The following is a 13,129-nucleotide window of genomic DNA, read 5'->3' as shown; positions in this document are numbered from 1 at the left end:
ATTATAAGGCAGTCTCACTGTAAGGCAGTATATTCTGTGGACATTGTGTTAATAAGAGTACTGTATCATGTATATCATTATCAGGCAGTCTTACTATGAGGCAGTGAACTCTGGACATTGTGTTAATGAGAGTACTGTATCATGTATGTCATTATAAGGCAGTCTCACTATAAGGCATTATATTCTTTGGACATTGTGTTCATGAGAGTACTGTATCATGTATGTCATTATAAGGCAGTCTCACTGTGAGGCAGTATATTCTGTGTACATTGTGTTAATGAGAGTACTGTATTATGTATATCATTATAAGGCAGTCTCACTGTGAGGCAGTGTACTCTGGCCATTGTGTTAATGAGAGTACTGTATCATGTATATCATTATAAGGCAGTCTCACTATGAGGCAGTGTACTCTGTGGACATTGTGTTCATGAGAGTACTGTATCATGTATGTCATTATAAGGCAGTCTCACTGTGAGGCAGTGTACTCTGTGGACATTGTGTTAATGTGAGTACTGTATCATGTATATCATTATAAGGCAGTCTCACTATGAGGCAGTGTACTATGTGGACATTGTGTTAATGAGAGTACTGTATCATGTATGTCATTATAAGGCAGTCTCACTGTGAGGCAGTATATTCTATGTACATTGTGTTAATGAGAGTACTGTATCATGTATATCATTATGAGGCAGTGTACTCTGTGGACATTGTGTTAATGAGAGTACTGTATTATGTATGTCATAAGGCAGTCTCACAATGAGAGTACTGTATCATGTATGTCATTATAAGGCAGTCTCACTATAAGGCATTATATTCTATGGACATTGTGTTCATGAGAGTACTGTATCATGTATATCATTATAAGGCAGTCTGACTGAGGCAGTGTACTCTGTGGACATTGTGTTAATAAGAGTACTGTGTCATGTATGTCATTATAAAGCAGTCTCACTATGAGGCAGTGTGCTTCATGGCTTTTAGGGAAAACATTTTAACGAGAGAGTACTGTATCATGTACATTTTTAAAAGGCAGTTGTTACAAGCTGAAGCTCTTAAAATAAGTAACAGAAAGGAGTGAAAGGCAACAAGCTTTCTAAAATTCAACAAATAATTTATTTCCCTAGAAATACAAACTGAAAATGAAAAAAAGAACTAATGATATTGTGATTTAATTCCCAAAATTGTCCAAAAATTACAGACACAAGTTCTAATAATTTAAAGTCCTGAATAAAATTCAGTAGAAGTCCAGAATAAATCCAAAAACTTCTGTGTCTGGTAGCTTGGTGTGTCAACAGTCTTTTATTAAATCACCGTAATATAATTCCAGGTTTTAATTCCCTATAAATTCCAGTGAATGTCTCTATCTGAGAATTTTATCAGAGAACTTTTGTATTTCCAGCGAAAATAATCACTTGAATGAAATAATTTGAAGAAATAAAATTCAGCCCAACTGGACACAACATGTAATACAACTTCAAAGTGCTAGATCTTAAAGCACAACTGAAAATCCACTCAGTTATAAGATTATGTAGTTCTGCTTGACCTACAGTCACAATTAGCATTTTCTATTTAAAAAAACTATTACTTAATGGAAAATAACCTTCTAGTATGATTCTGATGTTTACAAAATAAAAACCATAACCTGGATTATAAAAAATACAGAATCTAACCTTGCCTAGGGCGCCAGATAGTCTGGCCGGGTAAGTGATCACTTAAAACCTTGCTCCAGCTTGTTTCAAAACATTTAATGTGTACCAGCAAAATTCTTGCGTATTACATCACTGTTTCTTGCATGTGAATGTGGATACATTTTACTTTTACTGTAGATTCAGAATCAAACAAGATTCTTTATTTCTAAAACAGTGAGATTTATTTAGGGAAACTACATTGTCAAAATCAATTCTAACAAAATTATATTAGTAAAATACTGAAGCTTGATTTATTTGCAAGTTGTATCAAATTTCTGCTCATACTACAGAAAAGCCTCTGAGTGCCAATTCAGGAATTTGAAGTTCACTATAAACTTAGGAAGATGCTTCTCCATAATGATCGCTATCTTTGAAACTAAACTTATTATGCATCTTTGACACCTTTCACTTGGTTCCTGTACTACCATTAATCACATTTTCAAATGAGTATAGCAGACTGATTAATGTTAGATACTTTAATTGTGTTATGTGGACTGGCAGTTTGTGTTTAATTAGTCAATTAAATGAGTTGAATTGCTGCCATGACACTAACTCTCATACAGGTAGGATTTGACTGCCTTTTAACTTTTTCATTCAACCCCTTTGTTTGATTTGATACAAAAGACTAATAAACATGATAATACAATGTAGGTCAACTTTTAAGTGATTGTAACAATGCAACTATCACTTCAAAAGTCAAATTAAAACAGTCAGATTTTCACAAAAACACTCAGACAGAGCTGTGATGGTTAATTGACATTATTCTCAAGCACATTACATTTATGATGGTTACACTAAAACTGAATTCAGTGTTAAATTGAAACATGAACTTGATTTGACAAGACTTTTATAATTGGTATTTATTTCTTAAAGTATCACCACTAGCAGGGATTATGGACATTTTTGCTGATTCATATTTCATCATATATTGTTATTTATATTGTGCTGAACTTTTTTAAAATGAAAATTTAACAAAATACATGACTTTCATTAAAAGTTACAAATTTCATAGCTGTTAATAAAATTTCAGGACTCTGCTGTTTTTGATGATAAAACAAGTGATATTTCAAAGTTTTATTTGCCAGTTTTGATTTCAGTTTTCTTCATATTCAGCAGTAAAATGAAATGGGTTTCATGCCTACCTCTTGTGTTATATGCAGGATTCATGAGTTATCTGGGCATGAGTTATCAAGGGATGGGCATATTTATAATTATTCATCTATATGACTCCATTGTATTAGTTGTGTTTTTACCATAGTTATCTTTCTTCTCACCATTTCTTAGTGGTTTTTATTTGTTGTACAGTGAATTTGCATACTTTCATGGGGTGCCAAAGTTCTTGGAGTTCTAGGTTTTGTTGTTTTTATGGGGTGCCAAAGTTCTTTGAGTACTAAGTTTTATTTTTGTTTGTATTTGCTGTGAGCCATGATGTTGAGGAACCATTTGATTGTATGATCCTTCAGTGGAAGCATTGGAACTGACTCCCCTGTCCACAAAATTTAAGTATTGATGAAATTGTTGATTTTTGCAGAACCACAAAAACTGGTACCCATGAAAATAAATGAATTCACTGTTTTAAATCTTTTTTTTTTTACTTGCAGCTAGAAATATGCCATTAAAACAGTTGTAATTGCAATATAATAACGTAAAAAGCTGCAACAACAACAAAATTTCCCCAAATGAAACAAATTGCTCGCTTTTGTACATGTAACTTACTGTATATACTCACTTATAAGTCCAGCCCAACTGCAGGTAACATAGTCCCTGATCTGCCATTGTATAATGTGTCATCAGATTGAGGTCTGTGCTGTTTTTCTACTGATTACTCCTGACAAACTGCATAGAGCAAGAACAGCCAGTGCATTATGCAGAAGCAGATGTGGGTCTGTGCAGTTTGCAGTTGGACTCCCCTTACAACATGATATATATACAAGAGTATGAAATTCATATTTTCAGAGCTGCTGTAACAAGATAGTACTGAGACAGCTGGATAAGCAACTTACATTCCACAGATACATTGCATACATGATCTGCTTACACACAGGTAACCATGCTTACAATCAGGTAGCCATGCACAATCTGCTAGATGCAGGTAGCCATACACAATCTGCTTAGACACAGGTAATCATGCATGATCTGCTTACACACGTGTAATTATACATGATCTTAGACACATGTAATCATACATGATCTTAGACAGAGGTAACCATATATGATCTGCTTAGACACAGGTAATCATACATGATCTGCTTAGACACAGGTAATCATACATTATCTGCTCAGACACAGGTAATCATACATGATCTGCTTAGACACAGGTAATCATACATGATCTGCTTTGACAGAGGTAACCATACATGATCTGCTTAGATACAGGTAATAATACATGATCTACTTTGAAACAGGTAATCATACATGATCTGCATAAAAACCCAGGCAATCATACATGATCTGCTTCAACACAGGTAATCATACATGATCAGCTTAGACACAGGTAATCATACATGATCTGCTTAGACACAGATAATCATACATGATCTGCTTAGACATGTGTAATCATACATGATCTGCTTAGACACAGGTAATCATACATGATCTGCTTAGACACAGATAATCATACATGATCTGCTTAGACACATATAACCATATATGGTCTTCTGACACATGGGTAACAAATTATGTGGAGCGTGGTTGTAAAGAATAGTAGATACTTCATGTGTAATAATTGAAAATTCTTCTTTCATCAGAAAATTGCAATTTTTTCAATATGATTATTGGGTATATTAAACTGTAAATTTGTTGTTACTATATAATAATTTATAGGGGAGATAATCTTGGGTATTATGCAGCATAACAAATTGATATTGACTGTCAATAATACCTTTTTCCTGTCTTTGTCACTAGTAATGATTCAGGTCACACCAGTTACTATTATTTTAGGTTAGAGTTGCTAGGTTCTAAATGCAGTTTTCATTAGTTGAATTTGGTTTTGGTGTTTTATGGCACCGGAACACAAATAGCTTATTTTGAGATGATTCATTTGGAACAAAGTTTCTTGAACAACGACATGCTATGGTAGCTGACCAAGACTAAATCCAGTGGTGGAGTTCAGCCACTAATCAAGCACACTAAGCACTGAATCACTGCAGCTCCTATTTTTTCAGTTGTTAAAATGTGTGCAGCTTCATGTGTAATTTTGTTCACAACAAAACCCAATTAATTGATCATAAATTAGTTTATCAAGAAAAGGTTTTACATTTTCTCTTCCTTTTTCTTTTCAGCTATCCACCTTGGGGCTCATATATTTAATGCTGAGAGATTTTTAGACAGCTACTCTCAGCCTGGAATCTTATCTGCCCTTAGTATTCTTCCAACAACACCAGATGGCACCTTTTTAAATTTCATTAGAATCGAAGCAACAGTAAGATATTCAAGCTTTCTTCATTCTGTTTAAAAAATTCATTTGCATGTTTGTAACAATTGTTATGTCAGACACAAGAAGATTGTGTTCATTGTCTGGGTCATTTGGTTTGAAGAATTCAAAATAAATATAAACACTTTTTGTTTTTCATGATGTAAAAAAGTTAAGCCATCATTTGATATGCTGAACAGTTCAGAAGCAGAAGGGAATGTATTGTTTGACTGCTGTCCATCTCATTGCCTACAAATGTGGATATTATTTATACATGATTTAGAGATAACTCTATATGTACTCAGATGAATTGAAATAAGTTTCCACAATGTGATGCTACAATCCCTAAAACCCGACCCCAAAGTACTATTAGATTTAAGATCTGTTCAGTTATCATTGTATTTTTGTCAAGATATCCATCTTTACTGTCAGTTTTGTCTACTTATGGCCAGCACACACTTTCTGGAGTTTGAAAACCACGTTGTAATGAAATCTTTTAGGGCCAACACATGAGAAATAAATTTACTTAAAATGGTGAAATAATTTTAGGAATTTATAGCTAAAGGAATCAAAGAATAGAAATTACATTTGACTAAATATAAGTTATGAGTTCATGCATGATGAGAACTTATATAAATCTTCATTAATATTTAGTATTTTGTTACAGGATCCAATAAGAGAAGTGTGTAAAACAATAGCTGGAGTAACAGGGATAATAATCACACTTGTTCTCATTCTTATGATGTCATCTTCAACGGAAACTATCAGGTAACATGACGAAAGATTGTTTAAGCTAGCAAGGAGTGGTAATCCTGGCAATCACAAAATGAATTTGGCGAATGCAGCAAAGATTACAAATTGGCATAAATTCTTAATACAAACTAGACATGCCTAATTATTGTCATTTTGAAGAGTTAATTTTTTTATTATGTAGACCCTGATTGTTTCCTTGCTTCGTGCATCATTTAGCTCATATCAGGCTTGGAAAAAAATTGATTTTCAGTGCCTTTAAAGAACACATAGGTCTTTCAGATACATTTATCTTTTTCTTTTAACTTTTTATGGCAAGATATAAATATCTGTTTTCCATTGGCAGGACCAGCAGCACTGAATTTCTACCACGATATGTCCAGGTGCCCTGCCCTGTAAATATTAACAGTGGAGAATGGTCTTATCATTGCATAGGGCTTTGTAATATAAAACTTGGTGTAGATTTTGTAAAAGTTTGAGAATGGACTTAATGATCAAGCATGGGTTTATCATTGGAGATACATGTTATGTTAAAGATTTTGAAGGATTCTGTAGTTATTTCCTGGTATTGGTAGTAGGTTAGATGTCAGGTTCCATGGAACCCTTGCAGTGACTCCCATTTTCTTTAGCTTTACTTTTACTTTTTCTCTTGCTGTAAAGGATTTTTACGTGAGAAGACGTCATTTCAAATTGATAAACCAGCAATATGATCAATTAATAAGTGCTAAATGATAATATACTTAAATGAAAAATTATGACTTGAACCTATAGGTGGAAACTGCCTACTAGCAGATGTATACCCATGTTGACCCCAGACAGACAAACTAACTATTTAGTGCGACTGCATTAGATTCACACAGTCATTATTTGATTACTCAGCAGACACATTGAATATTGTAAATACATTTATTTTCATCGTTTTGTGAAAATTTCTTTTCATCATTACTTAACTTCCACAGAAAGATAATTTTTTATTGGATCTTTAAAAAGAAACTTTTTGTGATTGTTGTACCAGTCTTTAGTATTACAGTTAATATTCATTATATTTGTATGAAATAAACTGCTTATCAGATAGTACACTTTATATGTGGTGTGTGCAGTTTCATATTTATGGTATGACATGTTAAAATATCACATTATGCAATTCTGATTAGTCCAAATATGCCCTTGAAATTCTTGCACAATATTCTCTTGACTGATTGGCTCAGATTGTAGGACAATTTTCCTTAGCCCACCTGGTGGAACTTTCTGATTTTAATATTATAACGAATAATTTGGCAGCTATTTTCGAATCGATTGGCAAAAGTAAATTTGGGATCATGTGCTAATATAGTCATTTTACTCTACAGGTGTACACCATGTATAGCCTGTCATGCATTGGTGTTCAACCCCAAACAAGAACAAGAACACCAACAAATGAAACTAAGGATATTGGTCAATGGATAGTAGGTGTGGGGACAGGGGTATACCTGTAAAATGGAATCCATCCTATATACAAGAGTGGTTTAAATATTAACTGTAAATGTAAATAAACTCACCTCTGTTCATAGAAGAATGTGGACATAAATGGTCACCCAACTTACAAAATATTATCCAAACAATCATTGTTATGTGGTAAAATAGCTCAAACAATAATATTTTTCAATATGTGATGCAATTCCGACTCTAAATTTGTCCAAGTCTGCTGTTCCAAATCATATCATGCAAATATCTGGTCACAACAACATCCAATCAGTTAATAATTACAGCCAAATGAATGCAAACCAGCACTGACTAATCCAAATTCTCAGCAATACGTCTACATCTAGCAGTTTCTGCATCTAGTAATATTCCATTCAGAGAAATATCCAACAATTTGAATGCTATTTCTTCTGTCACATTCAGTACTGCATCTGTGTTGAATGTTTCTGTGGAGGAATAAATGCACTTGTCAGTGAAAATGGTCTGAACAGCCGCATGCAGATTCACTAACCCAGCAGGCCTAACTAAGACAACTATGTATTTGCAGCAGCTATCCAGTTTTGAAATGTTTTCCTGTTCATGACAAATGCCCTATTGACTAAAAGGACAGTTGATCTTGTAATTGCTATTTGTTTACAAAAATATACTTCGAAATGCTATTTGTTATAAAATTGTTCAATTCTGCTTCAAGTCTCATCTGGGATTATTTTCTCACATGCAAGGATTGAAAGGTACAGCATATGCATCAGAAGAAAATGCAGAAAAAGATGTGTACTTCCTTCTCTTTCTTTCTACCCTAAATAATAACAAGTGATAAATAGAATCTCAAATGGGTAATGATTTAATATTTTAATTTATGCAACTTGTTGAACAATGTCCAGCTTTGCTCACCAAAACTTGCAAAAGCTAGACATGATTCAACTCATTGAATAAATTCAATATTAAATCACTACCCACTGAAGATCCACTATTTATATTTTAGAAAAGTTGTCAATTCTGACACACACAAAATGTCATTGTGGTAGGTTTATCCTCAAACATTGCATATTTTCACACACACACACACACACACACACACATATATATATATATATATATATATATATATATATATATATATATATATATATATATATATATATTGAAAACAGGCACTAAGAATTTTCATATTTATTTTTCAGACGCTCTTACTTTGAAGTATTTTGGTTTACTCATCATTTGTTCATTGTATTTTTCATTGGAGCCAGTATACATGGTTTAGGGTAAGTTCCTTATGTGTTTTCTGCATTAAGTAAAAATAGTTTTATTTATTACACAGCATCATCAGTAAAATTTTATTAATATTTTTGTGTTGGATTTGTGTAATGTGAGTTCAAAATTAGGCTATGAATCCTTCAAGATGAAGTTGTAATACCTTTATATTTGTGAATTATTTTCCTGGATATTTGTGGTCTATTTAATAATATCATTTACTGTTGCCTGAAAAACAGAATTTTGCATTCGTGCTTATTTGGCATGAAATTTGGGGAACATCTTTGATCAAAATCAATTTTTGCATGCAGAAGCTCAAAAAGGAATTGTTCAACTTTGTGTTTCACAAGAAAGGAACACATGAATAAGAACCTTTACAAATCCAGAGATGGTGCTAGGATGTGTGCATGTACACAAATCACACAGAAGTTGCAAATTATTTGTGTATTTGGAAAGCAGTGCTGTAAGAGAACTCCTGCAAAAATTTTATAAGTCTCATTAGGGTGACTAAAATATTTTGCTCTATACAAACCACAACCTTTTTCATGATTGCTGCTTCTTCCAGCAACAAATGCTATGATCGATCTCTCTCCCTCTCAATAAATAATTTTTGAAAAACATGGAATGTCATTTTTATGCTTTTCATTGTCAGCAGATGTCAACTTTATTTAATCAAAGCACTTAAGCTTTATCCGATGTTGGTTGATTAATTTTCATATTGGAGATAACAAAGGTTAATGCAGAGTAACCTGTTAAATGTCATTTAAGGACTTATAATGATAGTATGAAGATTTTTTAAATTTATACATTCATTGTTATCTTATGTTCAGAGCTTAAATAAAGTACATTTTTGTATTTTATGGAAACAAATGTGCGCAAAATATGAAGTGAATTTTTAAGATGCATTAGATTATTTATAAAAAAAATTCTGTGACAAGTCTGTATGTTATTATGACATTCAATAAATGACAAACCAGGTGATCAGGAAAAGATCGTTATCATTGTTCACTTTTGAAAAGATCAAAGAGAGCCATATAATCAAGTGCAACCCAAGATAGTCTTGATCTCTAAGCTCTGTGATATTCTCTCTAAGGCATGATAATTGTCTTGATGATATAAACAGAGCCATATAATCAAGTCCTGGTCCCTTTAGTCATTTTATGCCTTCTCAGAGGGATGATAATTGTCTTGATGATTTAAACAGAGCCATCTAATCAAGTGCAACCCAAGATAGTCTTGATCTCCAAGCTCTTTGATATTCTCTCTAAGGGGGCGCTCACCAGTTATTATATACTTTTGAGAGAGTGACATATGTAGGGTGAAGCTGTTTGCATTTAATACATGCACAATGGAGAGAATGGTGGCATACCTCTATGCTACATTTATGGATATTGTACTTTTGGAAATTGTATATGATTTAAGCACACTCCTAACTAACATGACTGCTCCCTTGTGCTAAAAAATCAGCCTGAATTAGTCAAAAGTACACTATCCATAGCAGCTATTAAAATAGGGAAAATTAATTTTGCCAGACTAGACAATACCAGCTTCTGATAGTGCAATGAATGAATTACCAAATATATAAAATGTAAAAAAAAGTTATCAGCTCTTTTTTATACAATTTACCTCTGAAGTTCAGGAAGTGAAAATGACCAAGTAGAGCTAGCACTTTTTTGAAAGGTGCACATCTGAAGTAAGGCCAAGCTGTATACTCTATAACCCATATTACACCCATCAATCATACATCAAAATAAAGGGAATTAAAGGTTCTTTGAATTATACCTAAGATAAACAAGGTCTTTTTTAAATAGTCAGTATAACCAGTGAGGAAAGCCAGGGAGATTCTTTTTCTTTAAAATCCTAACCTATGCAAAATGCAAAACTGTAGAGTGCCACCTAAGGCATGATAATGTCTTGATGATTTAAACAGAGCCATATAATCAAGTGCAACCCAAGATAGTCTTGATCTCTAAGCTCTTTGATATTCTCTCTAAGGCATGATAATTGTCTTGATGATTTAAACAGAGCCATATAATCAAGTCCTGGTCCCTTTAGTCATTTTATGCCTTCTCAGAGGGATGATAATTGTCTTGATGACTTGCACTCTATGGGTATTGTAAGCTTGTGTTATATTGTGCACACAAAATACTCTTAAAAATTACAAAAAAAAACTAATAGTTCCAAACTAAAGAGAAAATTATTTTTTTTAAATAATCTTACATAGAACTCTGCAGAATTGTACTGTATTACCATCAGTCTTTGTACCTAGATATTGTACAGGACAGTTAGAATTCCAATGGGTCATTTTGTTACAATTATGAAGATAACAAGGGATATCATTATTATCAACCAGAAATCCTGTTTGTAGGAAAAAATATTTTAGCATCATTAGAGTTTTACCAACACAATCAATGCAACATAGAATGTTTGGGATAACTAATGTTTAAAACTTTATTATTTAATTGTTGTTGAGAAATATATTTGCAAGTATGGCTTCCTTGCAGAGTTTGATAAAATAGTTTGCTCATTACTTCAAAAATAGGCCAAGTAATGGAAAATCAATTTGTTTTCTTCATTAATTGTGTTGAGAGATAAAGTTAATATTTTTGAATTACAGAGAAATTGTTAGACATCAGACCAATATTGATGTACACAATCCCCATGTCTGTCAAGATAAATACACTGAGTGGGGAAAGAAAGATGATGCTGGGAAAGTTGAATGCCCTTTACCACAGTTTGCTGGCTCACCTCCTCAGGTACATGATATAGTTATAATAGAGTTAACTCCCTTTCAGTAGCTTGAATCCTGACATTTAAGAGCCACATACATTTATAAATCCATTAAACTTATTGGTTTAAACATTTCTGCATTAGATACGTTGTATATACAATATATATTTGTAACATTATAAATATTTTCTACATTTAATTTCCTCTTGAAACTGGCAATAATTTTACATTCTTAAACATGTATGATTTACAGTGTTTTAATTATTTTTTTTTTGTATTTTGCCTAAATTAAGTAAGAATGATACTGAAATTGGGTTGTTCAGAGACTTATTGAATTATATACATGTATTTGTCTGTGTAAAACTGTCTGGGTTTAATTTGGCGATGCGTGTAACAGTTATTACAAATTACTTTCTTTTTAAATCCATGAGGATCCAGAGAAACTGTTAATTGTGCAGTAGGTATTTTCCATTGAATGCTAATATCATACATGGTAATATATTTATGGTTAGGTTAAAGTGTAAGACTTGCAGATAGCCTAATCTCTAATTGTTCATATCTAGTAAATTACCATGTTGTAGGTGTTTTTTGTGGTGGCGATATTTTGCAGTTTATTTCTAAACAGCTCATTGTAAATTTGGCAAGGCATTATTTAGTAATTACATCTTTTTGGAGGTCACAATCCAGAAGGGAATGGGAATATATTTTCAGGGGATTTATTTTTGCAGTCACATTCCGAGACTGCCACTGCTAATAATACCTAGCGTATGGTATTGGAAAACATTTCAGGTGGCCACTGCATCATTGTCATCACTGTCAATGTCATCAAAATTATTATCAATAACTTTCCACAACAGATTTCCCTGGTTACCTCCAATAAACTGAGCATCATTTTTTTTTAAAAAATTTTATTTTCTTTTTGGTTGCTATGTTTTTATTTGAAAACTGCATACCATTTTGATAACTCTTGCAGTTCTGGAAATGGTGTATTGGACCTGTTGTATTTTATTTGATGGAGAGAGGAGTTCGTTTCTACCGAAGTATGCAGGAAGTTATCATTTTGAAGGTTGGTTCATTTCTTCTTGTGCAAGTGGTTGTTGCATTTGTATATCTAATTACATATTATTAGTTTTGAAGAGAACATATGTACATTGAAACCCTGCTATAGCACAATGATCAGGGTCCACAGAATGCCATTATGCTATCAACGATATTGTACTTTAGGCAGACAAGTCAGCTAACTGAAACAGTCTTGCATGCATTGTATATCCTTTTATTTAAAGAGTGGCAGGAATATCAATGGACTACAGTGATGTTGTTATCAACTTGTTGCATATTAAAAAAGAATTACTTAAAACAGTTATAATTACATGTTCACTGTTAATTTTCTTTGGCAGAGGTATCATTCACTGGTATATATACATATATTCAAGAATCGGCAACTTAAATGTAAATAGGATACATGTAGTCTCCAGTCACCAGTTTATCTGATTGTAATCATAATAGTAATTCCATCAAAGAGGCCCCGAGTGGCCAAGTGGTCTAAGGCGCTCACAGTTCCGGATCACTGCCATCTCACCTTTGTCTGCATGGGTTCAAGTCCAAGGCTTGGCTAGCGTGGGTACATGGGAAAGCCTGCCAGTAGCTTCTCGTGGGTCAGTGGTTCTTCCCTGGGTTTTCCAGGGTTGTTACTCGACAAGTTATATTGGCCGCCATGTATTGCCTATCTTGTGCTGAAAAATGGCATTAAACCCTAGAACAACAACAAACAATTCCATCAAAAATATGCAAAAAGAAGCATAATTTCTATTTTAAAAAATCTGCTAGATCGATTCAAATC

The 13,129-nt window shown here is 33.1% G+C and overlaps 1 protein-coding gene across 1 annotated transcript in view; it reads left to right on the top strand.

Moving 5' to 3' along the window:
* Positions 1-13,129, top strand: part of LOC149786333 (NADPH oxidase 2-like) — a 57,244-nt gene that overhangs the window by 12,633 nt on the left and 31,482 nt on the right. The window contains exons 4-9 of the mRNA XM_089976743.1: positions 3,642-3,729; positions 4,967-5,106; positions 5,765-5,865; positions 8,490-8,570; positions 11,177-11,315; positions 12,263-12,355. Coding sequence (XP_089832869.1) covers positions 3,642-3,729; positions 4,967-5,106; positions 5,765-5,865; positions 8,490-8,570; positions 11,177-11,315; positions 12,263-12,355 — 642 coding nt within the window. The remainder of the gene's footprint in view (positions 1-3,641; positions 3,730-4,966; positions 5,107-5,764; positions 5,866-8,489; positions 8,571-11,176; positions 11,316-12,262; positions 12,356-13,129) is intronic.

The sequence above is a fragment of the Sinohyriopsis cumingii genome, chromosome 12 (genome assembly GCF_028554795.1).
Source record: "Sinohyriopsis cumingii isolate HCF-2022 chromosome 12, ASM2855479v2, whole genome shotgun sequence".
Classification (NCBI taxonomy): Eukaryota; Metazoa; Mollusca; class Bivalvia; order Unionida; family Unionidae; genus Sinohyriopsis; species Sinohyriopsis cumingii.
Note: the sequence above shows the minus strand (reverse complement) of the source record. Positions and strands in the feature narration are given on the sequence as shown.